Source organism: Grammomys surdaster, unplaced genomic scaffold, assembly GCF_004785775.1.
Source record: "Grammomys surdaster isolate TR1022 unplaced genomic scaffold, NIH_TR_1.0 126187, whole genome shotgun sequence".
In the NCBI taxonomy this organism is placed as follows: Eukaryota; Metazoa; Chordata; class Mammalia; order Rodentia; family Muridae; genus Grammomys; species Grammomys surdaster.
The window spans coordinates 5,680,882-5,708,122 of record NW_021620993.1 but is presented as its reverse complement, the minus strand read 5'-3'; the positions used below and the strand labels follow the sequence as shown (position 1 = coordinate 5,708,122).

The window sequence follows — 27,241 nt, the reverse complement described above, 5'->3', positions numbered from 1 at the left end:
CTAAGTCGAGAGAAAAGCCAGCATAAACTACTGAACTTCAGTGCTTTTACACTATATATGTATACGATAATGGATAACAAACTAGATCTCATCATTATCTTAATCATAACTTTAAAAAGTATATTACTCATAACAAATGAAGATTTTAGTTTTTCTTAAAATTATGTAGTATTTTCTTAGTCCATGAACTGATGATAGCAGATTTGTGAGATTCTGTATTGATTGAGAAACCTCTACATTTTTATTCAACTATCTAGTGGTTGTATTATCAAGAAAACAAGCTTCTGAAGAGTGCAGATGAACAACTGCAATATATCTGCATATTCTCAAGTAAAAAGAGAGATTCATTCTCTAAATCCTGGACTTAATACCATCTTCTTGTTAGAGGAAGCAAGGCAGAATACTCATAGTCAAGCAAGTAGTTTCTTTGGTATATAACATAAAACAAAAACTCCAGTTTAATCTGTATTTGAAATGACACAATTTTCAAATTCATAATGCAAATTAAGGTATTTTTATCAAAAATTAGCTCAGTAATATGACTGAGGATAAAATTACTAAATTCTAGTAATCTGATTAATAATATATTGGTATTAAACACATACTGCAAATAAGTACTAAGCAAACATAAAATTAAAATTAGATTCCTTTCCTAAAATAGCAATATTAACCTCTGTATTTCTAATAATTACAATATGGATTCAGTCTTATTTGTTATGTTTACCTCATTGGTTAGTCTATGAAGATTCTCTTCTGCCAATTTTATACTTGACTTCATGCTCAAATTACTTCTTTCAAGTATATGATCTGTCGTTGAGCACAGATGCATGCCATCTGCAGTCTAACCATCTCCAGTCGTCGCTCCCCAAGGATTTTTTCATTTTCACAAATAGATGGTGTTTGTATATCTAAAAGTTGAAAATCCTCTTCATTTGAACTTTCAACTACTTCATGTATACCCTGAAAGAATTGCTTTTTTGTATATAAGGTTAAGGCTGCTGTGCTCTGCTCTTCTTGGCTTATATATTTTCCCAAGGAAAACTGAGATAAAAACACCATTGGATTTGTCCTTTCACTTAAATTAGAATTTCTAAAGAATATCATCAAATTATTAATTCTATCAGTAAGAACCTTAAGCTCATTACTGAGTTTAGTATTCACAGTATTTAGGAACCATTGTTTTTGTTTCAGCTTCTTGGTGGCTTCCTCTTGTTTAGCATTTAATGCCAGAGACTTGTAGCTAGTTTCAGAAGCCATTAACTGGTATTTATTCTGTCGCTGAATTTTTGAGTTATTTAATTTCTGCAGCGTTTGAACCTCATCCTCTAATTTCTGTATTTCTTTGTCATCCACTTCACATGTTTTCAAATCAAAAGTTTTACAGGTTCTAAGAACGTCAACCAATGCTGCTCCTTCTAGGATGGGCTTGCCTGATCGATGAAGATCGCTGAAAGCTTCCAATTCTTTTTCAGACAATATATTCTGTTCATTCACATTCCCACAAAACCATTTCAAAAATGACTCATCTTCAACAGCCTCAAACAGCCAGTCAAAATCTTCTCCATTAAGAATATCAGCTTTGGGATAACCAATCTTTTTCAGTGTTTCCACAAACTCATTTCCACAACTCATGGTTTAACTACTCCTGTTTTTTATATTTGATAGGAATCTATGGTTTCTGAAAACTAAGTTCAAACAGAAAAAAACATGTTTAAGTCCATAAAAGAAAGAAAAACATACAATCTGTGTGTTTTCCTAGTGGAGGGAAGAACACAAGTATTAGACCGCAAACAAGTCAAATGCATTTTAAATATACAGATAATTTTATCAGATGACATAAGCAGGCTACTTAAGTGAAAGGCAGATAGATGAAGGTGCAATATCTGACGAAAACAAAGAAAAACAGAAGCAATCAGGGTGTTGCATAAGACATTACAACAGTAATGAAGAATCTAATTAATGAAGATATAACAATTTAAAAACCTGACTTTTTCCAATGATAAAATTACTTAAAATAAACTACATTTTGTAAAATAGTTGTTTTCCCCTGTCATTTCTAGTTAGGAGAAAGAAATATGCCTAACTTTCTAAGGAAGAGTTTGAAATACTTACCTCAATCAGCGTCCATTAGGTTCAAAGGACTCGATCTATAGATATAACCAGCCTAATGCAGAGAAACCAGGACAAGTTGACAAGTTTCAGTACCCATCAGTCATCAAGTAAAAAGTTTTATTTTGACCAGAGCACAATGAACCACGATTTGAGCCAAACGAAGGTTAGTGACAATGGCAAGTTTTAAAATCACGACGTTTCACACTCAGGTAGCAACATTTCTGGGTTGGTTTTTGTTTGTTTCTGAGTACCTACACTTAAGAGCTCTAATAAAACATACCCACAAAAGTACCGAATTGCTGTTTTTAAAAGATGGATAACAGATAAGGGTATATTTCAGGTTTAACGTTTGCCTAATACGATTAAGGCCTTGAGTTTCAGCCAACTCCAGCCGGATGACCGGCCAAGCACCTCCACTCCAACTCCCGGCACGAAGCCTCAGCCTCTCCGCACACCCCACGCCGGGGCCCAACGGCCTCACGTAGGCTGTAGGAGGGTAGCAGCGGCCCCGCCAGTCCGGAACGCAAGCCCCTTACCTCAGGAAGCCCCTGGCACTGCCATCCGCCGGGATCCAACCGCGCGCGCCGCAGTGCCTCACGGGAATGCTGGAATACGCACGCGCAGATTACAATACCCGTAATGTTTGAGCAGAGGGCGGGGTATCCCAGAGAAGGAGAAGGAGGAGCCGCTGACCAGCCCCCTTCAAGGAGCCAGGGCAAAGTGATTGGTTCTCCTGCCAGACGCTCCTCCCCTTTAACCCTGCCTCTATCCCTCGCCGACCTTTCCCGCTAGGCTCAAGAGGATTGGTTTTCTCACTAGAGACTCTGTCCTCGCCCCCGCCCTGGAGTTGGAGTCTGGGTCTCTTCCGGCTGCAGGCTGCTACAACCATTCAGGCCTGTCTAGTTCAGTTAGGCCTCCTGTCCTAAATATGGTTTGCAGTCTTTGACACTACTAGGGGACCGGAAGCCTGAGGCCAAACACATCTCTCCTACCCTAAAAGCTCTTACCACCACCACTACCCCGGTAGGGTGACCCAACGAGTTGCTAATAACAAGGTCAGTAGCTGGGTCCCTATCAGGTCTCTTGCAGAGTAGGATTGTTAGCTATGGAATCTTTTACAATGGTTATTTAGCAAAAATCATTTAACTCCCAAGGCCTCGATGACTTCCAAGCAAAAGCTGACTTTCTCCAAGATCCCATCCTCAAAATATCAAGGTGTAAAGTACATTAGTTTTGTAATGCATTCAACTCAGAAGTACAGATATTCTGAGGATGCTAGGATGCCAGCCCTCATTCAATGAAAGACAGAATGCTGAACTAAGGCTAAGTCTGATGCAAGCCTAGTTAATGTCCTATGGTCCCAGAAAACTGACCTTTGGAGTTACAGTTAGCATTGGTAGCAACTTGTCTGTATGGGTCATAATCTGTTCATTTTTTTCTATCAGACAGCATTTGCAACTTACTAATCTCTTGTAAAATGACATATAAGGTCTGGGCTATGATCATTAAAAAATAGTACTCCCCTCCTCCAGTCACAAATAGGGTGATGTTTCAGACATGGTTCTAGTCTAGTTACTACTAGGTAGAATTCTTTCTGGATCATTTTCCCCAGGCTTGTTTTGTGAGACAAGTATTTGCTTCATGCCCCAGGCTGGGATTGAACTCAAGATCCTCCTACTTTAGCATCTCCCAAGTGCTGGGGTCACAGGTATGAATTACCATGCCCAGCTATTAACGTTTTCAAAGAGAGAAAAACTAATATTCTAGGCAGATCATTTAAATTTGAGTGGAAGACATTTACTATTAATTCTTTTTTTTTTCCAGAGCTGAGGACCGAACCCAGGGCCTTGTACTTGCTAGGTAAGCGCTCTACCACTGAGCTAAATCCCCAACCCTTACTATTAATTCTTATCTAACTTTTATACTCCTTTTGAAAGTCAATAAAACCTGAAAGTAAATAAAAAACAAACAGTACAGGGGAAAAGTTCTCAGAATGGTGCCTAATGGGGTTAGGAAATCAGAGGATTGGCCCAGGAGGACCCCAGATACCAAACTGGCGGTAGGGGCTCAGCAGGGAGCTGGTGTTGGCCAGAGGAAGTGCAGGCATGCTTTCAGGAAATTTTGCTGAGGTGGCAAAGACTGAGAGAAAAAGAGCCAAATGACACAAGATGAGGGGGTGAGAATGCAAGGCTGAGAGGATTTTTGGTGTTGTTTTGTTTTAAAGTGGGAGGAACTGGAGGATATTTATAGACTGTGCGGAAGAGCTTGGAGGAGACAGAATTAAAGATGCCAGAAAGACAAAGCGCTACTCTTCAGGATAAGGTTCCCCCCAGGCACAACCTGGAACTCTTGGGACCTTCTTAGTGACTTCTGGCCCCCAGCCCTCCATCTTGAATTGCTGACCACAGTTATTTGTTTGAAAGGTGTTTGTAAGGCCGTAAGAAGCCATAAAAACATAAAAGATTAGAACAGGAGCAGCCCCCTGAGTACTAACAGCAAACACAATGGGGTTAATTATACAGAACTGGAAAGTTTTCTTGGGATTGGATTAGAAATTTAAGAAGGCAAGTATGTTAAACTTATGTCCAAGACAAGCTTGCTCTCTTCTACTCAAAATCAGTTGTGGTTTTAGTGGGGTCAAAAGGTAAAGGGGACTGAGGAGCTGATCGTTCCTAAGCAAGCCTGTGGGAGTGTAATAGACGAAACAAACCTAACTGCAGGACCATGAGTCTTCTCTGTTGGCCTTACTCTCCTGTCATCAATATTAGAAATTATTTGTTTTTTATATAGTATCTTTTCAGACAGTTTTAAAACTTTGTATACAATTGTGACGTTAAAGGTTGGTTTTGGATGCAGTTTAATGGAAGTGAAGAGATCTATTCTCCAGACAACACAGAGAGGAGAGTGACAGCCTCAGACAGGTGTTAGCTTGATTCTGCAAAAAAAAAAATTGTTTTAAGTCATAAAAGGTCTGAGAAACCTGGTACTGGGCAATTCAGGAATGGGTAAAGGCAAGGGAGCCCCCAGGAGCTGGCAGAACCCTGGGGGGCCATCAGCCAGTGAGATGTGGACTGGCAGCTTCCTCCTATTGGTCTTGTTCTTCCAGAAGAAAATTGACTTTTCTTAAGACCATAGAGTTGGGGGAGGGGAGATTTGCTTTTCATTGTATTAAGACTCAAGTGATGAAGATGAAAACTCAGTACGAAATCCAGAAGCATTTGGGTCTTCACCACTAGGAAGGGATCACAATAGTGGTGAGTAGAGACAGGGGTCTTTGGAGCTGGAAGCTGGTAGCAAGTGGCCTGGGAGAGTTTAGGGGTCCAGGACCTCATGTTGCCTGCGAGGCTTGATCAGTTGAGGAGGAACTGGGATGAGAGCCCATCCTTGCCTGCACCTCCCTTCCCAGGCTAGTGGCCTAACTCTAGAACAATCCAGAGTTCCTGTGCCCTAACTTTCTGGCTAAAGATTGGGAAAAGAAGACGACATAAAATGTCCCACTAGCAGTTAGTCCAGATTAGCCCAGCCTCTAATTTATACAGCCATCATCTCAGCAAAAGTGTGTAAAGGGACAAAAGAGGAAAAGGGACAAAGGACTTGGGACCACTTGCAAAGGCAGCTGGGCTTGAACTAACCGTGAGATCCAAAATGAGATTGTAAGGACAAAGCTGAGTAGAACGTAGGCTGGGTTGAGGTGAAGGACAGGAGACAGCAGGCATCTGAGGTTAACTCTGGGGAGGAAAAGGAGGAGCAGCAGAAAGGCCATCTTGGAACCACTCTAGCAAGGGTTAGGATTCATGCAGGGGTCTCAGATAGGGGCAAACATGGAGGGATATAGAGATAGGCTCTGTGTGAGTGGGGATAGAAAAGCTATGGAAGGAGTGCCATAGCTTTGAATTTCCTACCCATGAGATGGACCCTGCAAGACTGTAGTAGGTGCTAATTATGCAGTGTTTAACACAGATCATGGCACCCACTGCTCCCAATAGGAAGCAGTAGCAAGGAAGACTAAAAAAACAGTTTGGAATTTAAATGTTCACATTGACATCAACACCTAAATCATACCAATTCTGAGGTTCCAATTGTGTTCACATCAGAAAACTCCTTTTTCTCTCTGTGTTAAATTCAGCTGTCTCTAAGGCTGCCCTTCCCTTACCCTGTACCTAACAGAAGGCAGAGAAGGCAGGGATACACATTTCAAGAATCCAGAGCTGATTGTTGCCTGCTAGGGGGGACTAATCCCTCCCCAGGTTTCATGGTTCCACTTTAAAACTTTCTAGCAAGTACCACTAGGCCATCTCCAACAGGTTCTACAGAGGATTCAGTGTGGTAACATCATGCCCTCTGGAAGTCCTGATCCATGCCTTCTACGGTATTCAAGGTGGCAAATCCTTGAAGGAAAAGTCTTAGTGTACTCATCTGTCTGGGAGGACATTGAGTCCTCCAAGAACCAGAACCAGGACTCCTGCCAATGGGTTGGAGCCTCCCTGTAGACAGTGGAGTCTCAGTGACACTCTCCTGTTTTCAGTGTGTGTTCTAACAACCTTACAGCTGCCCTGAGGGCAGTTCAGAACCCTAAATCCCCATGCTAGCACTGAAACACAGCTGCCCACACTTCCACACTTCCTCATCAGTATAGGTCGTGAGGGCAGAAGCTAGGCCTGGGTCAGCTTAAGGATGCTGGGATGGACCCAAGGAGGGGTCCTTGAAGTGTAATCTGGAGACCCAGCAACTTCTCTGCAGAAGGCCAGCATAATACCCTTAAGGACTGAGCTATCTTTGTGCCCACAATGTCCTAGTTCCAGTGACAAGAACACCTAGCATAGAGTAGGCTGTATGGTACTTCCACCCAAGCCATCACACAGAGGCTATGGACCTATGGATCTGGCCAGCTTCCCGGGAAATGGAGTTCATGGACATGTGAAGGTTGATTCCTAAGGGCCAGGACGACCCTGGCTCCAGTGAGTCAGTCCCTCTAACTGAAGCTAGAGTGAAAGGAGCAGAGCAGAGAGACAGAAAGAACTAGAAACCAGAAATGAGGTATAAAAATCTGTATTTATATTACAATGACAGAATGACACAGCACAGCCCCATCTGTTAGACAGGTGGGATGGGGTCCCATTCCAGTCTGCAGCTCAGGTCTCATAACTCACCCACTGCACTGGCACCAGGCCCCTTGTGTAGCCCCTGACTCTGGCACGGAACCTGCCCTAGTGCCCTAGTTTAGAGGCCTGAGAACTTGGTTGCTGGCCTGGGATCAAGACCCTCTGTGCAGGCACAAGGGGTGAGAGGCTAACTGACCCACCAGAGGCAGGGAAGGCTTGGGGCACACAGAAGGGTAGGGGCTGTCCAGCCACAGTTTGGTGCACAACTCCATCTGCCTAGAATGGCAAGCTCAAGCACCTGCAGGTTAGAAATACAGAGGCAGGCCTAGGGCCCATATAGAGACAAAAACGTCTGTGTCCTCTCCTGCTAGACCAGGTGGGCCTGCAGCAGATGGTGGGTCTGGTGCGTCTGGATCACCTCCTAGTAAAGAGGCCCAAGCCTGAGCCTGGAGTTCCAGACTCTGTTGTAGAGCACCATATGGCTCCCATGGACAGGTACAGGTGGAGGGCACAGCAGCAGCTATTTTGGTCCAGCTTTCTTCTACAGACACACAGTAGCCTTGGCTGAATCCCATGGCTACCAGTAATGGCCATACTGTGCAAATGGCAGAGAGCAGGAGAGCGAGTAATACATATGTAACTCTTAGCACCAGCCCCCATGCCTATGGACCACCCCTCACATGCCTGCTAGTGGGAGGGGCAGCTGGCTAGCACCCCTGGGTGACTGAGGAGGCCAACTCCCAGGCTACATGGGATCCATAGCCTAAAAAGGCAAAGGGCTGAGCTGCCACAAAATTCAGCCAAGGGGGCCAATCTGGTCACCAGGAGTGGACTCTGCTGGCAGGGGTGGAAGCAGAATCTGAGGTGCTGGAGATGGAGCAGGGAGTGGATGATATAAGAATTCAGGACATATCAGGAGCCCTGGAGTTCTGGGGCCCTGAAGCAAAGCCTTTAAACAGAGCTCTCTTCTGTGCTAAGGGTGGGTGTGCTCAAGACAAATGCCTGGGGGACATGCTCAGGCAGACACTGAAGCCCCGAGTTGAGCAGAAAATGTAGTTAGAACCAGCTTACTAAGATGTTGGCTATCTTTCTATTCCAGGGACTCCTACCCAGGCCTGCTGTCCACTTGTCATTTTGAGTCCCCAAAGAACAGGTTCTATGCCAGAGTTGTTTCCAGGAACCTTATTCTGCTATCAGGAGGTCACCCACCCTAGGATGCTCACTGGCATGACTGAAGATAAACAAGAATTTTCCCCACAGTTTGGAAATCGTTTACAAATGCACCAGAGGAGGTGGCAGGTGCTGATGTGGGCTAGCCCATGGCCACTACCCAAATATTGCTGTGTGGTGCCCCTAGAAAGAAGGTCTAGTTCTGAAAGGCCAACAGAAGCCTCCTGGCCAGGCTCGTACTACTTCCAGAACTGCTATATTTATAAGCTGCCCATGGCTGACACTCCAGGCCCTTGCCCAAGTCCAGAGATAAGGCCCTATGCTAACAGGCCTGCTGTCCCGAACTTTCAAGCACAGTCACAGTGCCAGTTACCATGGAGGCACCATTGGAGGCCAGGTCATAGCCCTGCAGAATACAGGAATCAGCCGTGGGAGCCACACAGGCATGTACATGTCCTTCCCAGGAGGATGCAGCTGCTGGGAGGGGCTACCTGTAGGAAAGCAGTGAAGGGGGCACCTACCAGGAGGCCTGGCGCATCCCATAAGCCACAGGGGCATGCTGGTGGCAGTGGGTGGAGTGAGACAGGGAACACAAGGCACACTATGACAATGTGACAGAGGATGGGTCCCTGAGATGCTGGGTCACTCCCACCCGTCAGCAAACAAGGACACAACAATGGCTAGGAAAATAGAGTACAAAAATCTCATACAGGAAATAGAGGCGGCACACACTCAAGTCCCTTGGCGAGTCTTCAGAGCTTTTTTCTCTTTTTAAAAATGTTTCTTTTTGTGTTTTGGGTAAAGCCTCTGCCAGCTGAGGCTGCCCTGGGCAGGGCTCATGAGGCCCCTTCTGGGAGCTCCCTGTCACACTTTTTTTTTCTTTTTTTTTTTCTTTTCTTAAGAAAGGAAGTTGAGAAAGCTTGGAGGACCCAGTGGTTTCAGCTTGCCACCCAGCTTATTCCAGTCCCCTGCCAAGAAAAAAAGCCCTGTCTATTTCCTGTGCAGAGCAGGCAGAGCCATCTGGACTGGCCCAGGTGAGAAGGGGCCTGGGTGAGAGTCAGGAACAGGTTAGGGGCCACCATTTCCAAGTGACCTCAGGCCAACTATCCCAAGACATACATTCTCAGACGTCCATGTGTATTTGTGCTTGTGGGTGTGAGCCTAGGCATGTGTGTATACATCTGATGGTCCTAAAAGAGCAGAAGCCACCCAACTTGGTTTGAGGTGGTCCAGCCAGACCCCAGGAGCATCCCCATGGTTCCTGACACCATGGAAAAGGAGGCCACCCACCAGATGCTCATCCAAGTCCTGCCCTTCATAGATCCCTCTGTCGACACCTCAGAAGATCATGTGGACCAACAAGTAGATGGATAGATGGATAGACGGACAGCAACACCTTCCTGCCTCCCTTCCTTCCTTTCTTCCTTCCTTCCTTCCTTCCTCAGTCCACTCCTCTCTCCTGGGATCCGATGTTGGGGTTCAAGCTCCCCATTGTGGTCATTAAGGCTCCTACACGGATCCTTCCGAGATTTGTAGAAATGATATTTAATACTTCTGGAATGATTAGGAATCTGAGAACAGATTGTGGGTGGCTACGCTGGGCTCCAGGATACGAGAGCCTGACCCTGCTTCCCTGCATGGGGTCTTGCCCTGCGGAGAAGGGGCAGGCAACTTGAGTCCTGACCAAAGGGTGGGCAGGCAGAGGCAGGCAGACCAGGCAGCAGCTGTAGCTTCGAGAATGGCACAGCAGTAGGCCCATGACGAGGCTGGCTTCAGTCAAGGGAGGATTGGAAGGCTGAGACGCTTGGCTAGGTGAGCAGGCAGGTGGGCCAAGAAGCAAAGGACATGGAGCCTACGAAAGGCCAGGGCAGCCAGGCCGCCTGCAAGGGTGCCCATAGCTGCTGTCGCTGCAGCCACTGCTCTGTAGGCTGTAGTGGTCATCGGCATCACTGCTGCTGCCAACACTGTCCAGCTCCCCAGGGCCAAACTCCATGCCCTCTATATCCACCTCTGAGAGAACAGAGAGAGGATGGGTCAGGGCAGCCTCTTCCAGGGAAGCCAGCCTGAGGCTCCTGAGTTAGAGCCCACAGTTCCCTTCTATGGAAGTGGAGCCTGGGTTGGGGGGAGATAAGGGAGGTCCTTTGGGCCCTGAGGTTGAAGATGCTAAGATGCTTCCAGACAAAGTCTTGGGTTATGAACCCAGATACTGCAGCATGTTGCCCTGTGGTGAGTCATCCACTCTCACAGCCTCACATAGCCCTGTGCCTTCACAATCATGGCCTCTGTGCCTCACTGTCTTCATCTCATCCCTTCTTTGTGCAAGGCTGTGGGATGACTGTAGTCCTGCCAGCAGTTAGCTCAGGTGGCATGGGCACCTTGTCACCACTAGCACCATCCCACCTTAGGCACTTCCTTGTTACCCTGGAATGTTGCAGATACCTACACCCAGAGGCCAGGATTGGGCTGCCCAGCTCCTACCTTGCTTGCCTGGGCACTCACCTTGCTCTGAGTCATCTGTGGACACAGCAGAACCAGTGCTGTCAGTGCGCACACGCTCTACACTCTGCACTGATAGCTGCTCCAAACGTCTCTTTAGGAAGCGATGTTCCCGCTGAAGCTGCTCCTTGATGCTCAGTGCCCTGCGGTCCTGCTCCTCCAGTTTCTGGGGATAGAGGGTGGTCTGTGAGCCCATAGACAAGAAGGAGCAGGCTCCCTTGGGCATAAGCACAGAAGCTTCACAGGCAGGATGCTTACCTATAACATGGGCTGCTAGACAGAGCCACAAGGTGCCCTGCCAAAGGCTTAACATACCCCTCCTCACCGCAGCAAGGTGACCAGTTACTCAGCTTGCTCTTTCACACTCAGCCTGATGCCTCGCTATCGAATGCCCAGTGCTGCTAGCCAGCCCCAGGAAGTGGAAACACATGGGCTTTCAAACCCTGAAACAGTATCATCCAAACTTTGGCAGGTGCCTCTCTCCAACCCTACTCATGAGAGCTCCACCTGCCCTCAGACTGGGCTTTCCCCAGTCTACCTGCTGCATCTGAGAATGGAACAACAGCAGGAAAATTGTAAGGAAGAAAATGCTGGCAAGGAGGCCTGGTGTATCCTGTAAGGCAGACCTTCCCACCTTCCTAAGCCCTCCTGTGTGGACCCACCTGAGACACTGTTGTTCTATTAAAACCCCAAGGCCTTGGGTATAACTCTTTCAAAGCTACTAGAATCCAACCTGCAAGTCCACACCTCGGAGGCGGAGGAGCCCCTTTAAGGGAAAGAAACCCTGGTTGACCCAATAAGCAGATCTCAGTCTGAAGGCCTTGAGGGATTGCTTGGGTAATATCTCCCTCAGCGTAACGCCACACCAACTCCCAAGAAAAGCCTCTACCCCCTCCCAACCCCCGCTCTCTTTAACTGTTGCCTACTCCCAGTCAGACTGTCTACAAAGACATGCAGTGACCCCCTTGGCTCCTCCCTCAACTCCACCTCTTCTTCTAGCAGCTGGCCTTCCATAGCCCAGTGTTATATAGAACTATCTCTAACCTGTCTAGCCTGTCCAGCCAATTACACCATCTCCCTGCCAAATACCCCTCAACAAAATCCAACACAAGTCACATAACCTCCACATCACCAATCAGCTCCCACTGGGTCCCCCCACAAGCTCCTGACACGTACCTGCTAGGTGGCTCCACCACCCACCTCCAGGTCCTCTGAACCAATGTTGCCCAAGGGTGGGGATGGCTGGGGGACATCAGGGTGACTGATGAGACACAGCATGCTTACCTTGATGTGCATCTTAGCACGCTTCAGGAGGCTCAGAGTAGTGTGGCGTGTGCTGTCAGGGCCCAGGGGTACCAGCTGCTTGAGCTGCTCCAAGTAGAGCCTGAGTTTAGCTCGTCTGAAAGAGCCAGAGACAGACTATCAAGCTAGGCAGCAAATCTCACAGAACGATGGCTCATGTGGCTGGTGCAAGGTGGAAAGTGGCAAGCCGGGCCCTCCACAGGCCTCTGCACTGCTGTAGGCCTGCCTTTTGGCCTGGGAATTGCCCAGACTCTGCCTCAAAGCTGGAGTATCTGGATCCCTCTCCAGGAATTCCCTCTTGGGCTAGATAATACTTGCCCTCTGGAGCAGCCTGCCACAGATACCTTTGTGGATATGGTGTCCACATGATTCCACAGGACCCAAGAGCCCAGGGAACAAATATCTGTATCACCTATTCTGTCCTATAGAGTGTGCTCTACTCATTCTTGTCACAAAACCATGAGGTGATAAGGATAAAGGGGTGCTGAGGACCAGCTCTCTCTGCGAAGTCTGTGGTCTCACTGGAAATTGATCTTTTTGGATTTCTGTTCCTGTATCCATTTGTGTGAATCTATTTTTTCACAAAACTGGAACCGCATTCATAGTATGCATCATATGCTGCAGTGCTTCCCTGCCTGGGCTAAAGGGGTAAAGTAACTAAGCTCACCTCCAGAGGCTGTCTCTGACACTATCATGATAACAGGCACTGCTGCTATGTCTGCACATTCCACCTGACCAGTATCTGCAAGAAACCAGTGTTCTGCCCAAGTAATGCCCGATCATGGAGCTAGCCAGGCCCTATAGAAAGCCAAGGTGGGTTTCTAAGTCAGTATGGCTTGCTTTGGACAGATTCTTAGAAGTGTAACTGGCAGGTGAGGGACAGTTTTTTTTTTTTTTGAGGATTTAGCCTGCTGCCCAACTGGCCTCTCATGGCCTGTACCCACACATACTCCTTCTTTAACAGTGTTTTATTGTTTTTAAATTTGCCTGTCTGTTTTGTACTGACAGAGAAAAAGGAGGTGTGGAGTTGGGTGGGTAGGGAGCTGGGTAAGATCTGGGAGGAGATGGGAAGGGAAACCAAGAGTAGAATATATTGTATGAAAAAAAATTCAATTTTCAATTAAAAAAAAAAAAGAGTGGCACCATGCTGACAGCTTCTATCTGTTCCCAAGTCACAGAGGCCAAGCATATCACAGATTCCCTCAGACCTAAAGAGACTCTGGAAAGACAGCAGGCAGGAACAGCCAATTCTTGGACAGAGTAGGGGGCCCTTGGGAACAGGAAGAAACTGTAGAGAGATGTTAACAGTCACATACACAGAGGGTAGGGTGCCACCCCTGGCCATTATGCTTTTCAAACTGCACCCGTTGCTGACAAAGCACTTTCTCACCTAGCGTCCTGACCCAGCACTCTGAGGCCTAGAGGTCCTTTTAGTGAACTGGAGTTAGACCTTTGGAAGAACTTAGACACAGGACTGAGGCTGGGCTTAGCCAGGAGGCAGGGTATGAGTGAGAGTTGTGTAAGCCCTAGCTAGATTCTGTCACAAGGCTAGAGGATCTTCAATCTCACCATACACAGACAGGCTCCTGGCTCCATGCTACTGCATGCATGGTTACCATGCCAGAGAGTCCACATCTCAGCTTCATTACTTCCAGCACAGTGAGCATCCAACCCTAGGAACTGAAGGGACTAGAGAATAGAGCTGGGCTAGGGAACAGAGGTGGAGCCTCCCGGAGACAGATTCCATTGTTCTGAGGCCAGCTCTGGGATATGGCAGGTGTAGGCCCAGGCCGTGAACCCTTCTCACCAGGTGTACTTATTATATAGTAATTCCAGTTCCTACAACCACTAATCATGTCAGCACCAATGGCTTCTTGGAAATTGACAGAAAGTACAAATTGACAAGAAACAAAGTATTCCCAAGTTCCCTGTTTTAGAGATGACCACACTGTTGTTTCAGTGTATCTACCTTTCCAGTCCATGAGTGTTCAGTGGAAACATTAGGATACAGAACCACATATGTGACAAGTGACCCACTTTTGTTTAAAAAATAAAAAGAGCAGACGCACACAAGAGACTCAACAGAACACAATGAAGCACAGGAAGCATGCATCTCCAGGGATGCGGCTGGCAACGTTTATTTCTTTAGCTTTGTGCTCTTCTGTATTTTCCAGGTTTTTTCTATGCTTTTAAAAACCCCACATTTACTTTTACAATCAGAGAAAGACACGTTTGTACAAGAAAGAAACACAGCTGAAAGACAAATAACAGTAGGAACGCACTTGCAATACATATAAAAGACAAAACGTTAGTATTAGTGATATTTTGAGCTCATACACATCAAAAATAAAGAACACTGCCTCCGTGTAACAATGAGCAGAGTTGCAGAAGACAAAGGGCAGACCTAACATGAAAACAGACCCCATCCCACAAGTAACCAGGCAATAAAAACGCAAACAAATGAGCAGATGCTTTCTCCTTTGTACCAAATGGAATGTAAAGAGGTGGCTGGAACTCGCTTAGTGGCACATAGGGACCTGTCACAGCTCCTGTGGGAGAAGTACCACCTCTTTGCCTCAGACCGCTCAACAGTACTTCTAGTCTACTTCTGGAATCTGAGTTCTACAGAACCAGCCCCGGGCATCTGAAGACCCAGCTCAACAGTGCTCAGGTCAGAGGGAACCAGGGATCCGATGGCTGTGGGCCTCTATAGGCTCTGAGGCCAGGGAGGCTATGGGTACATGGACACAGGTCTGGAGTACTTACATGGAATTGGGTGAAGATTCCAGGTAGGGAGAGTGGGTAACAAAGGCCCCTTATCATCTCAGGGGCCTCCAGGTAACCAAGGATAAGGTCTCTGGGTGGGTGCAGGAAGCACATGAGTAATACTTTAGGAAAAGGTTTTCTTCAAGAGACAAAGAAAAGTCACCTGACCATACACAAGCAATGTAAAACTAATATGCCAACCCAAGCCCAGAAAAGTGCACACCCTGGGCTGAGCCTGTGGTTAGTGAGGGGATGTGGGAAAGGTCTTCCCCACCCCCAACTATGAGCATCATAGTCATAGAGTCTAGGATGCTCTGGGATCTCAGGGCTCTCACTGTACCCTCCCTAAAGTCACTATAGTACACTAGACTCAACACACTCATGGCTGGCCCTATGCATCCCAAACTTGTCAAACCCCTGTGCTTCTACAGGAGGCAGAACTTCCCCTGAAATTCCTGCATTTCTATCAGCAACAGCCCCATTTCTCCTCACAGCTCAGCCATTTAACATTGCCACACCTAGTGTCTCACTAAAAACCCTACTCCTCAAAGGAAGGCCTAAGAGCTGGGGGCGGAACCTTGGCTTCATGCCAGGGTCCCCTAGCACATGTGGGCCCAAGTCCTGGCTGGATGGCAGAGATAGGTTCCAGGCCAGGTTACTGGCAAATTCCACCCCAGCAGTGGGATGGGGAAAGGGAATCCTCAGTCTTTTCTATTTATTACCATCTTCTAACTGTTGCTAACAAACATGTCTTTTGTGTGGTTCCACATGGCTGCATCAGGCACTTGTGGGCAGCTGTGCACGAGCATGCCAAGGGTACTATGGCAGGCTTGAAAAACCATCTCTATACCTGGATTAGGGTTAGGGGCCTCGGTAAGGGCTTAGCTCTAACCTCTGACATTTCATGTACTGAGACATTCCAGGAGTGCTAAGGGCCAGGAAGAAAACTTACAGCTCTCGTCAGTACTAAGGACCAAAGATTAGAGCTGAGTCTAGGAGGGTTGCCAGGCCCTGAGGTCAGCAGCAAGTGCCACCTTGGCAAATCTACCAGAAATACTGACCTACAGGGGTAGTGGGTAGGGTGGGTGGGTACTGTTCTAACCTCCAAAAGGGGAAGTCCAACAGGCCCACTTGAGTCTCTCTGACAGACACAGTGAAGGCAGCATCCAGGGTAATGCCTCTTATGGCCTTCTGGGCAGCCAGCCAGGTGTTTCCTTCCTTCCTTCCTCGGGACAACACACAGGCCTTCCTTCAGCCAGCATCCAGGAACACCTGGCATCGATCTATAGCCAGCTGTGACTGATGTCCTTACCAGGGCCCAAGCCCCAGGCTTATGGACTGCTCAAAGCTGTCTACATCTACGTCCCGATCAGCTAGGTAGAAAGATCCTGCCCTGGGTCGGGCCTGATGAGAGCTGGGAGTCAGAGGGCCCCAGGATGCCCAGCAAATCTTATCCTGTCTTAAATTAAGAGTCTCCATGAGACCCAGTCTAACTATAGGCTTGTAGAGGATGGCAGAGACCAAGACTAAGGTCAACAGATGTCTGCAGAGGTCAGAGGTCAACCCTTATCCTCACTAGAGGTTGCTTACTACCCTTCCTACCCATTCTTGCCTCAATGGCACTCCTCATCTGTCTTCACTATCAGGTGTCCTTCCAAACACTGCTTCCAGGAAGTCCTCACACAGGTCAGGCCATTGTGCCTGAGACTGGACAAGGAGGGTTCATCTCTTCTGACCTAGGAGCAACCCCAAGCCTGCCTCATTCTGGCTTCCATCTATGTGGCCTGGCCCCTTGGGAACCCCCCCAAACACACAAGCCACTGCAGGAAATGCATCTCCTCAGGGAACATGGTGTTCTGTCCCTGCCCAGCCACCCGCCCCAACTAGAGTCCTGAATCCCGGGAGAGCGGAAGTTGGCGCTGCACTGGGCGCAGACATGGGGGAGGGGGGAGGGGAAAAGGAAAGAACTGGCCAGGCTCCAGACCTTCCCAGTGTACCCAGAAGGGATCATCTAGGATGCAGTTATGTACCCCACCCCCACCCCAAACACCAAGAAGGCAAGACAGAACTGGTCCACTTTATCAATAAAAGCAGAGGTCAGGACAGAGCCTACTATCTCTCAGGGGCATGGAGCCTACTGCTAATGGGGCTGCCTGGCCTAAAATACCTCTACTTCCACTTAGGCTGCTGCTGGCAGCCACAAGTACCTCCTTCACCTCCCAACTCCCAGGGTTTAGCCACACCTTGTCACCACAGGCAGAGGAAAGATGAAAATGGGCCACCAGCCATGCCAGGGGCTGACTAGAGCCAGGTACAGGGATAAAGCCTGGGCCTGCTGTCCTCCTGTGATGCTCCAGTCATGTAGAACATCACAGCTCCTTAGAAAACAGACCAAAAGCCACAAAGGTAAGGGGGAAAAGGGATGAATCCCTACCAAGGCCACGGTACTGAGAACTGAAGCAAAGTTTCCGTACCCAATCACACTCATGTCCTCTTCCAGGGAGCCAATTCAGACTGCTACCAGCACAAGGAGCTTCAAGTCCTTGGTACCTATCCAGTTTTGACCCCAAGGTAAACACCAAAGAATATGGCCTGACCCCAGTCCTTGCCTGTCAATCCAAAAATGCCTGAGAACAAACCCTAGTCCCCTCTAGAACTGGCCTTTCCAGAGCCTAGAGCATAGCCTGGCGACCCACACAGGTCAGCCAGCAAAAGTACCCCTTCAGCATGGGAGTTGGGGAGGAAGTCATACCCAGTAGCTCACATGGGAATGGGGGTACCACTTACCTGTGCTTTTCTAGTTCGTTGTGTGAAGACCTGTTTAGAGAGATAGAAAGACAGGGCTCACTCCGAGGCCCAACAACAGGAGCACAAATAACAGTGGCTCTTTGTAGAGAGCTAGGAGCCCTCGCACAGTGGCTAGGAGGATCTAGGTCCAGGATATTTCTGGATGCTGAGAGCTAGGGCAGCCATACCACTGCCTATCAAAGGCTTGGGTAACCTCACACTGAATTGTGAGGATTGGGGGGAAGGGGCAAGGCACAGAGATACAAGTAGATCTTAGGGTCCCAGGGCCACACGGACCACCCAGTGAGGGCTATGGTGGCTCTAGCTGGTGGGGATGCCCAGGTGCCCAGCCACCTTCCTTCTCTGCTCCCCTTTCTCTGAGGCCAGCTGTGTCCTTCTAAGTAATACAAGCCACACACAGAGAGCCAATGGCAGGTTGGAGCATGCGACACGAAGGCCAGGCCCTCAGGAGACAAGATGTTTCTGTCCTCCCACGGCCACTCTGCCATGCAGAAAGGAATACCCAGGACAAAGCTTTTAAAGCCAAGTCAACTCACACGGGCATTTGTAAGAAAGGCATGTTTTCTGGGTCTGTAAGTATATAGCAGGGCATAGAAGATGACCAATCCCCCTTCTCTCAGGAGCTGAATTATGTAGAACATGTCACCCTGAGACTAACTTTACCTTCCCTGGGAACAGTGGCCTCAGGGGCTGCTTAAACCCCACTGGCCAAGCCCACTCACCCAGACCAGACTACTGAACACCACACGTGTTACTCAGGTTTCCAACCTGAGTGAGATTGACTCTCTCAATCTAAGGAAATGCCACAGATCAATAAGGGCTTCTAGGTCCCCAGGCTGCTGCACATCTGATCAGAAAGCTCAGGACACACTCAGACCAAGGCCCTCCCTGTGCTCTGCCACTGCCCACCTGTCCCTTCCTCTGCTGCTCTAGAGCTTGGCTCTGGGATCATGTACCAAAAAGTGTTCACACTCTACCTGCCCCATCATCTACTGAAGCCAAGAAGCTCACCCATCTTCCCTCAGGCCCTGCTGTTTCCTGGGCTCTCGTGTGTAGTTCCTGGGATCTTCCAAGACCTGCTAGTCGCTTGGGCTGGGCCAGAGCCTCAGAATCCCTCCATGGGCCAACCAGAGCCAAGAAGGCAGTGCAAAAACTCTTCGATGGCCTCTGGAGAACTGTCTTTCAGTTCTCCAAATAGCGGCCTGACTGGGTCTGGAGGTTCTGCAGGTTTGTGTAGCAGGCTAGGGTCAGCAGGAGACTTCAGTATTGAGGCGCCCCCTCACCTCCTGCACCAGAGGTTAATACTTGTCTTGCCAGCTGCCAATCATGGATTAGAGGGCCACTCTAGAGGGGGTTGGCCTTTCTTGGAACTCTTCCTGAGTCCAGAGATCCTGTGGGGGAGCTTGTCACACAAGTTCTAAAAAGCACCTGTGCCTGAGGAGAGGCCATAGTTGTGTGAGATGCTGCTCTGCTTACATGCTCAAATAACTTGACTCCAAAGGCTGGCTCAGGCACCCTCCCATGAAGTCACTGCCATTAGAGACCTATCCATCTCTTACCATAGCCTGCTGTATACCAAGGCCTATTCTTCAATTTGCCAGGACACAGAAGCCTAGTAGGTTCAGAACTGCCCTTCCACATCTGGAATCCCAGCTTCTCAATTGAGCTGGCTGAGAATAGCCTCTGAGCAATGACTGGGGAGGGAAGGGCTATGTCTGCCACCCCTAAGGCTTTAGGCCTTGAGGGAGTACATTCTGTCCAAGAAAGCTTTAGGGAAGGTGCACCCAAGTCAAGTCAGAGAGACCCTTTGCATCCCCTGCCCCTGAACCCAGTTCTCCATCCCAGCTGAAGGTGGAAGGCTAGGACCTCATCCAGGAGCAGGGGGTAGAGGTGGTTAAGTGGCTCTACACAAGTAACTGAATCTGTCTATGCCTTGGCTTCCTCAGTTGTAAAAATGGAGATCAAAATAAGGCTTCATTTACAAGGCTGGGTCAGATTGCTTACTTGTGTACATGGGCAGAAGTTTTTTACAGGCCTTAGCTCAGGAATGCTACCATTCCTATCAGCTGTGGGTACTCCATGCCACAGGAACCTGAGCTCCCAACCTGGGGTTTAGGGCAGACAGAAGCTGGAGCCAGGCCATCTCACTGTGGAAGCTTGGGGTGGTGAGGCTCCAACACACTTATGTCCTTCTGCAAACTGCCCAAAGCAGGAGACCAGAGGTTGGTAATTCAACCAGTTCTTTGCCAGGCCTAGGACACCACAGAAATGGGTCCTTGTGCCAGCCTCTCTGTTTCCCAAGAACAGACAGGCCACAGGAATGATCTATACCCTCTGCCAAGGGGCCCTGAAGCCCCCAGCCTGCCAGGGAAGCTCTCAGACTGACCACACAGGAGTAGCTGGGCCAAGTTGGCCCCTAGACTTTGTCAGGTGTGCCATGGTCCCTACTGCAGCCAGGAAGGTGGAACCTTTATGAGTCCTAGCCATACCTAAACCTCAGCTTCAGGGCTTCCTCCAAGCACAAGGCCAAGGCAAAGAGAATGTAGTTGGGCCTTGGGGCTTTTAGGAGAAATAGCTCCGTGCAGCTCTTCGCGACAAAGCCAGTCCTATGCTTGTAGTTGGCGTTTCCTTGTCAATAGGCTGCGACCGACCCGTAGGTACCCAGGGAGAAATCTCTGTCCAAGCTCCTGGGGATAAGGTGCTGAGCCTAAGAGCAAAGTCAGCTCTGAGAAGTGCAAGGGAGGGAGGAGTCCCCAATTTGGCCCAAAAGAGGGAGTAGCGGTCGGCACCAACTGACAACTCCTCTCCGGACTGGAAAAGTCCAGAACGGCTCTAGGCGAGCGCGGCCGCTGTACGCGTGGCACTGTTTACGGCGGCGGGGAGGCGCGGCCGCGGGAAGATGGCGACGCGCGGGCGGGGCCGGCACCTCCTCCAGGCCGGCCGCCCGGGTGCGCGCAGGACTACACTGGGGACGCGGAGAGGACGGGGGACACTCGGACGGGGCTGATCCGAGCTGGCTTGGCACAGCACGCGAGGGGGGGTGGGAGGTGGGGGGGTGGGGGCGGTACCTGTTGTTCGGGGCCTTGCGCACCAGGCCGGCCGTCTTTGTTTTCTTCCTGGCGAAGTCGCCGTCGAAGGGCAGCACGGAGGCGTAGCCGTGCTCGGCCTCTGCGGGACAGACGGTGCGGTCAGCGGCCCCCGTGCCCCCTCCGCCGCCCGCCCACCCTGGCACAAAGGGGCGCGGGCTACCTCGGTCCCTACGCTCCAGGTACTCGGCCGCCTCCAACAGCAGCAGCAGGGAGTTCAGCTCCATCCTGCCGCCCGCGCACGGGACGGCGGCGGCGGCGGCGGCTGCCCGGCGCGCTCCTGCCGGCTCTGCTCGCCGCACGCCCCGCGCCTGGCGGCACACCAGCCCGACTCGCGGACTCCAGCGCCGGGCCGCCACCCTCCGCCTCAGGCCCTCAAATTGACACATAAGTCGAGCAGCAGTCGATGCAGCCAATAGGTGCGGGCGCTCTGGCCTAGGGGGCGGGTTCTTCGCCACCCTTGGCCAATAGGGACTGGACAAACGCCTCGGGCAGGGCTGAGAATGTTGACAGATGCGAAGCTTAGCTAGGATAGGCTGGCTCCAGTAGTAACAATTTAGAAGCCCAAGCTTAGCAACAGCACGTGGTGGCCCAGCCCCAGTGTTCGCTGACTGGCGGCCATCGTGCATGTTAAGTAGGCATTGCACACTGATTGGGCCAGATCGGTCTATGTAAATTGGATCCGCGGACCAATGGCCGGCGACGGGGCGTGGAGCCAATGAGGACGCTCGGGCAGGACGGGTTGCCGAGAGGAAGCGCTGTGCGGTGGAACTGATGCCCGGCCTACGCGGGGGCCAGGAGGACGTGGACCGTGTCTCGGGAGACACCAGGCAGGATGCGCTGCGGACACGCGCCCCGGCGCTTTGTCGTGCCCATGCGTGTCGTGCGCAACGACCTGTTGCTGGGAATCAGCTGTACCATAGGCTCCGTGGAGGACCGAGCTTGGGGCCTGATTGGGGCGGGAGCTGGGATCTCACTAAAAGAACTGCAAACACCTGTCTCTGCATGAATAATGGTTTCAGGGAAGGCTAAAACTTGGGGACAGGGACGCAGACCATTGGAATCTAAAAGCCTCTCATGTCAGACCCAAAGTAGACAGGATCAGCAGCTATCAGGAGTGAAAAGGGAAGTCACCAGGCTTCAGGAAGAAGCACCAAGATCTACTGACACGACTGAGCGAGAGGGATCCGGTAATGCAGTCTATTTGCAGTGCTTGGTCTGAGGGTAGGGCCATTCCAAGAGCCAGGCTATGGTGACAAGAGGGTTGGCTTTTCAGTAAGCTCCTGGCTGTCTTGGCCACCCTAATCCCTAATGACCCGGGTCCCTCAGGCTGACCTATAGATACATGGGGGACAGACAGCTCAAGATGTCCTAACACCATCCTCTGTATCCTACCCCTCCCACCCCTTGATCCTCTCTCTTGATCCTAGGTTGAGAACAAAACTGCAGGCTGGAGAGTTCTGTGGGAAATGAGGTGGCTAGATAGCAGCCTTAAAATGGAAGGAGGCTACTGTAGCAAATCGCAAAACTTATTATCACTGAACTTTACTTTAGGAGCAAGGTGGATGCCTTATACACACTTCCTGTGGATCTCCACATGCCCAATATGCAGATAAGGAAACGTGCAGTCCCCTTGAGATAGAAAAATGGAGACTAGTGCTCCCACACTCAGGGCTGTTAACAATCTGGGAATGTGGAAACCAGAGCCACCTCCCTCCCAGCCTGGGTGTGAGCTGCAGAAGTCTGACCTGTGGGGCAGGATTAAGAATAACAGGTGCTCCGATGGAGCCCTGAAAAAAAAAAAAACCAGAAGGGGAACCTTATACTGCCATAAACAGTCCTGTATAGACACTGAAAGAACTCCTTAGTGTTGGTTGAAGTGGCTCTTAGACCAGCCCCACAGTCATTCCAGGGCCAAGGCAGATAGAACCAACTAGTCTGTAGGGCTGTCCAGAGTTGTAAAGGAGAAAAGTATCCTCCTTTCTGCAGCATTGGGGCCCATGCTCAATGCTGAGCTTTGAGTCCCTGAGCTCAGCATGGAGGCCCAGCATTTTGAAGGGTGCACACTTGCTTTGGCAGGCTGGTGAATTGCTTCCAAGTGCTAGGGCAAGCCTGACCTCCTCAGCCTGCTGCCTCCTGCTATTGGGACGGGATGTTCCAGTGTGCTGAAGTGGAGCACAAGGGTGACCATAGCCGCCTAGCCTGGGAAATTTTTAATCTCAACTGAGGACACTAGCTCCCACCAGCTGTGTCCAAGACAAAGCACTTTCCAGTGCCAGAAGTGCTCTCCCTATCCCGAGAACATGCAAAAGCTGGGAGGAGTGGGCAGGAGTGACCTGATAACTGAAGGTCGGCTGTAGAGGAGTCCCAGGGGCAGGACAGCAAGCCTGCAGCTCAAGGAGGCTACAGAATGAACCGGTTTCCCAGGGGAGATTTGGAAGCCACTGCTCAGAACAGGAAGTGGCTTGCAAGTACAAAGGGCAAGTTTGTTCCCTGTAGACCAGAGGGGTCTCTCCACCCATGGCCTTCAGAGGGACCAGGGGCACCAGCAGTGCCTGTATGCATCTGTGTCCCAAAGTTCCCAGGATTTGGGAAAAGGAGGCATCAGGCTGGCCAACCAAGACCATCTTTCTCATCACAGGTCACTGTGACATGCAGGCCCATCCAGAGAAAGCCAGTGCCTTGTATAGACGGAACCCAGACTTTCCCAGTTGGAAACTGCTGAGTCCAAGGTGGTGTGTAAGAAGGAAGACACCTCCACTTTTGGCACTGCATTGCCCCCAAGTCCTCAGTGCTATCTTCCCTCACAAATGGCAACTCAGCATGACCCAGGAGAAAGGACATAGGGCCTCCCCAGGTTTGGGTAGATGACCAGGGATAACAAGTCTTTGATCTACCTGGCCTTTCCCTAGCTGGCCTCCCTACCCCTGTTTCTCTGACTTGGAATGAGGCTAGCACCAATTTCTAGGACATATGGAGGATTGACCAAAAAGCTTTTGGTCAAGTGTGAGAAAGGGCTCTTTTATTCCTCCTCACTCCACCCCCCCCACACACACACACACAAACACAGTGCTAAGAAACCTTGTGACCTCTTAGGTCTTTTCCTACTTACTCAGCCCTGGCTTCCTTTTGTTGGGACCAGGATCACCAGTTTCACAGTAGACAGCACCCTTATACCTTCCTGTCCAGGTATAGCAACATTCGCCAGGATTCTTAGGACCAGGGAGTGTCCCACACAGCCAGAGTAGAAGGGTTGGTGAGGCCCACTCCACCTCCCACTCTGATTACCTGGCCCTGGCCCTGCTCCCCCCTTACCTTTGGCCACTTCAGTCATTGTAGTAGACACCCACAGCCATCAGGTCTAGCATACCTTTTTGCGTATGTCCTGGCCCACTTGTCAGAATCCTGGCCCTGCCTCTCCTCAGGTCCTCAGTGGGTGGCTCCTACAGGAGAGGTCTGGATCTGTAGGATGGTAGGCCCAGCATAGAAAGCCATGATGAGCTCGGTCTTCCAGAAGCCTCTGCTACCTGCACACAAAGGCCAGTTGTGTGCCTATAGCAGGAAGGACTATATGGAGGTTCCATTTGAGTTCCTTCCTGACAGCCATTCTGGATTCTATGTAGCTATGACAGTTTGGCTTTCTAAGCCTCAGTTTTCCTAACTATAAAATAAGAGTGACAACCTCTAGCATTTGGAAGGGCTTAGTGACACATTGAAGGATGCATGAAAGACCCTAGGCAATGGCAGGCTCCCATACAACGCAGTGCCCTGGAAACAGGAGGAATATGTACAGCACTCCTATGAAGCACTGCAAAGCCCTGGCCACGCCCATGGGGAAATGGAGCCCATAGGGGCAGGGTTACCCAGCCACAACCGGTCAGAATCTGGGGTGGAGCTGAGGCTGCCGGGCTGGCCAGTCACAAGCACCAGGCCTGGTCTCCAAGCACTTGGAGGCCTTCCAGAAAGTTTGACATGCAAGAAAACACTGTGTTCAGAATATAAAAGGAAGACAGGAAAATCAAAATGCATCAAGATGTAATTAACTGTCTATAGAAACTAATATGTTAATATTTTTAAATTTAAAGTAAAATAGTTCATTGTATCTGTGAATGATTTGTGGGGTACTTTTTTATTACAAGTTTCCCCCACTATATTAATAGGCCATGCATAGATTAACAACTTATGAATTTTGTAGCTCCAAAGGTCCAAAGAATTGTTTAAAGTCTACAAATGAAGAACGTGGGTGGATTCACTCCCTCTCTGTCTTGGGGTCTCCACAATAGGGAGGGCCCAGCCTGGCTGCCTCTGCCCCTGGATTCTAATGACTGTGGGGTCCTCCTCCTTGAAGGGACTGTGTTCTGCTGTGTATGTACTACGGATGGGAGTCAGCACTGCTATCAAGCAAGGCTTCCTGTGAGCCTGGGAAGGAGCGCAGGCTTTGGTGATAGAGGTGGCAGAAGTAGGGGACCTGAGATCCTTATGCCCTCCTCCAGCTTTCTCTGCACATCCTAACAGCACCTCGCCCACAGAGGCCATAGAACCTCTTAATCAAGGATGCTGTTAGCTCCACCCAAACCCCACCTGTGAAAAGTACCCAGTTCTAGCCTTGACTCTTCCTCCTGGCCTCCCAGAGCTTCCAGGACATGGCTTCGTTGCTGTCTGCCACTGCTGTGCCAGCTATAGACCCCTTTGGGTCCTGTACCCATCTGCAGGATCTTGAAAAGTAGGGCATGGCTACTAGGTCTATCTGTGCTGGGATTCTGTCTAGACTTTGGATTCCAGTTACAATGGGATAATTCCTGCATGGAAGCACCCCACCACACACACACACAGCTTTCCTGAAGAGGCATGGAGTGCCTCCTGGTGACAATTAGGGGCTGCAGCTAGAATTCTGGCTGGGTTAAGAACAGAGAAGGGAGAGGAGACAGGCTTCAAATCCATGCTTCACTTGGCCACAAGAGCTGTCCTTACCACAGGACACCAAAAGTTCTTCAGATTACCATGTCTTGCCATATGACCCAGGGTCACTATATGTCTGGCTTATGGTTGCTTTTTTTCCATGTAGCCTAGGACTCAGCTGAGAATGATGTGAAGATACAGCCAGGGCTACCCTGGGCTCCTTGGGGTAGGAAGACAGGGACTGGGGACAAGTTATCTATACAAATGAGACACAAACAAGGAGGATATGTATCACAGGGACCTCTAAAATCTCACATGCATGGGTAGGACCCCTAGAAGCATTTCTGTGGGCACTGAGAAGACCCCTATGGAGGTGACAAAGTGGGACTCGACAGTGATTATTTTTAGAATTATTTATTTTATGTATATGAATACACTGTAGCCATCTTCAGACACCAGAAAGGGAATCAGACCCCATTACAGATGGTTGTGAGCCACTATGTGGTTGCTGGGAATTGAACTCAGGACCTCTGGAAGGGCAAGCAGTATTCTTAACCACTGCGCCATCTCTCCAGTCCCCAACTCTACAGTGATTTAAATGAGACAGTCTCCTATAGTCTCAGATGTTTGAACACTTGGTCCCTAGATGGTGGCATTGTTTGGGAAGGTCTAGGAGGTATGACCTTGTTGTACAAAGGTACATGTTACTGGGGTGTTGTATGTTACTGGGGTGGGCTTTGAAAGTTTACAGTCTTGATTCCTGTCCAGTTCTCTCTCTCTCTCTCTCTCTCTCTCTCTCTCTCTCTCTCTCTCTCTCTCTCTCTCTCTCTTTCCCCTTCATACAGTGATAAAGGATGTACATTCTTGGAGTTCTATTCTGACACCATGCCTGCCATTTCTGCCATGCCTCCACATGATGGTGGACTCACTCCTCTGGAACTCTTGAGTCCAAACCAACTGTCGTCTGTAAGCTGACTCAGTCATGGTGTTTTTATCTCAGCAACAGAAAAGTAGCTAATGCACCAGACATGAGGCTAGAAGTGGCTTCCTCTTCCCTATACTCATGCTATCTCCCAAGACCAGGCATAGCAACCTCTGCTTTAGACCCATCCTCAGCTTGCCAGATTCTCTTAGGCAGAGCTGTAGGCAGTTTGGTCCCTGCATACCTATGGGCTCCTGCATGCCACTGCAATATGGGGTAGATATTTTAGAGACTGCTGAGGGTCCCTTCCCAGGGCTATGAGAGTAGCTAATACCAATGAGAACCCTACTGCCATGGGGCTGGAGAAATGGCTCAGCGGTTAAGAGCACTGACTGCTCTTCCAGAGGTCCTGAGTTCAATTTCCAGCAATCACATGGTGGCTCACAACCATCTGTAATGGGATCTGATGCCCTCTTCTGGTGTGTCTAAAGATGGCTACAGAATACTCATACACATAAAATAAATAAAATCCTTAAAAAGACAGAGAGAGAGAGAGAGAGAGAGAGAGAGAGAGAGAG

The 27,241-nt window shown here is 49.5% G+C and overlaps 2 protein-coding genes across 2 annotated transcripts; both read right to left on the bottom strand.

Annotated features, from left to right (window-relative positions):
- Positions 1 to 688: 688 nt before the first annotated feature.
- On the bottom strand, positions 689 to 5,041 carry Haus3 (HAUS augmin like complex subunit 3). Its single transcript, XM_028758296.1, is given in 3 exon segments — positions 689 to 792; positions 795 to 1,685; positions 2,113 to 5,041. Coding segments are annotated over 2 exon segments (942 nt in total). The 5' UTR covers positions 1,633 to 1,685; positions 2,113 to 5,041.
- Positions 5,042 to 7,145: 2,104 nt separating this feature from the next.
- On the bottom strand, positions 7,146 to 21,203 carry Mxd4 (MAX dimerization protein 4). The gene is made up of 6 exons (XM_028758033.1): positions 21,006 to 21,203; positions 20,825 to 20,924; positions 17,736 to 17,765; positions 12,165 to 12,279; positions 10,884 to 11,046; positions 7,146 to 10,394 (listed from the first exon to the last, which is right to left on the bottom strand). The coding sequence occupies exons 1-6, from the start codon at positions 21,067 to 21,069 to the stop codon at positions 10,237 to 10,239; spliced, it is 630 nt and encodes a 209-aa protein (XP_028613866.1). The 5' UTR covers positions 21,070 to 21,203; the 3' UTR covers positions 7,146 to 10,236.
- Positions 21,204 to 27,241: the final 6,038 nt, after the last annotated feature.

Coding starts and splice junctions, on each gene's coding strand:
- Mxd4 (XM_028758033.1), bottom strand. CDS start 21,069: ATGGAGCTGAACTCCCTGCTGCTGCTGTTGGAGGCGGCCGAGTACCTG. Junction 17,766..20,824: donor CGCAAGGCCCCGAACAACAG/GTACCGCCCCCA, acceptor CTCTCTAAACAG/GTCTTCACACAACGAACTAG. Junction 10,395..10,883: donor CACAGATGACTCAGAGCAAG/GTGAGTGCCCAG, acceptor CTGTTCTCTCAG/AGGTGGATATAGAGGGCATG.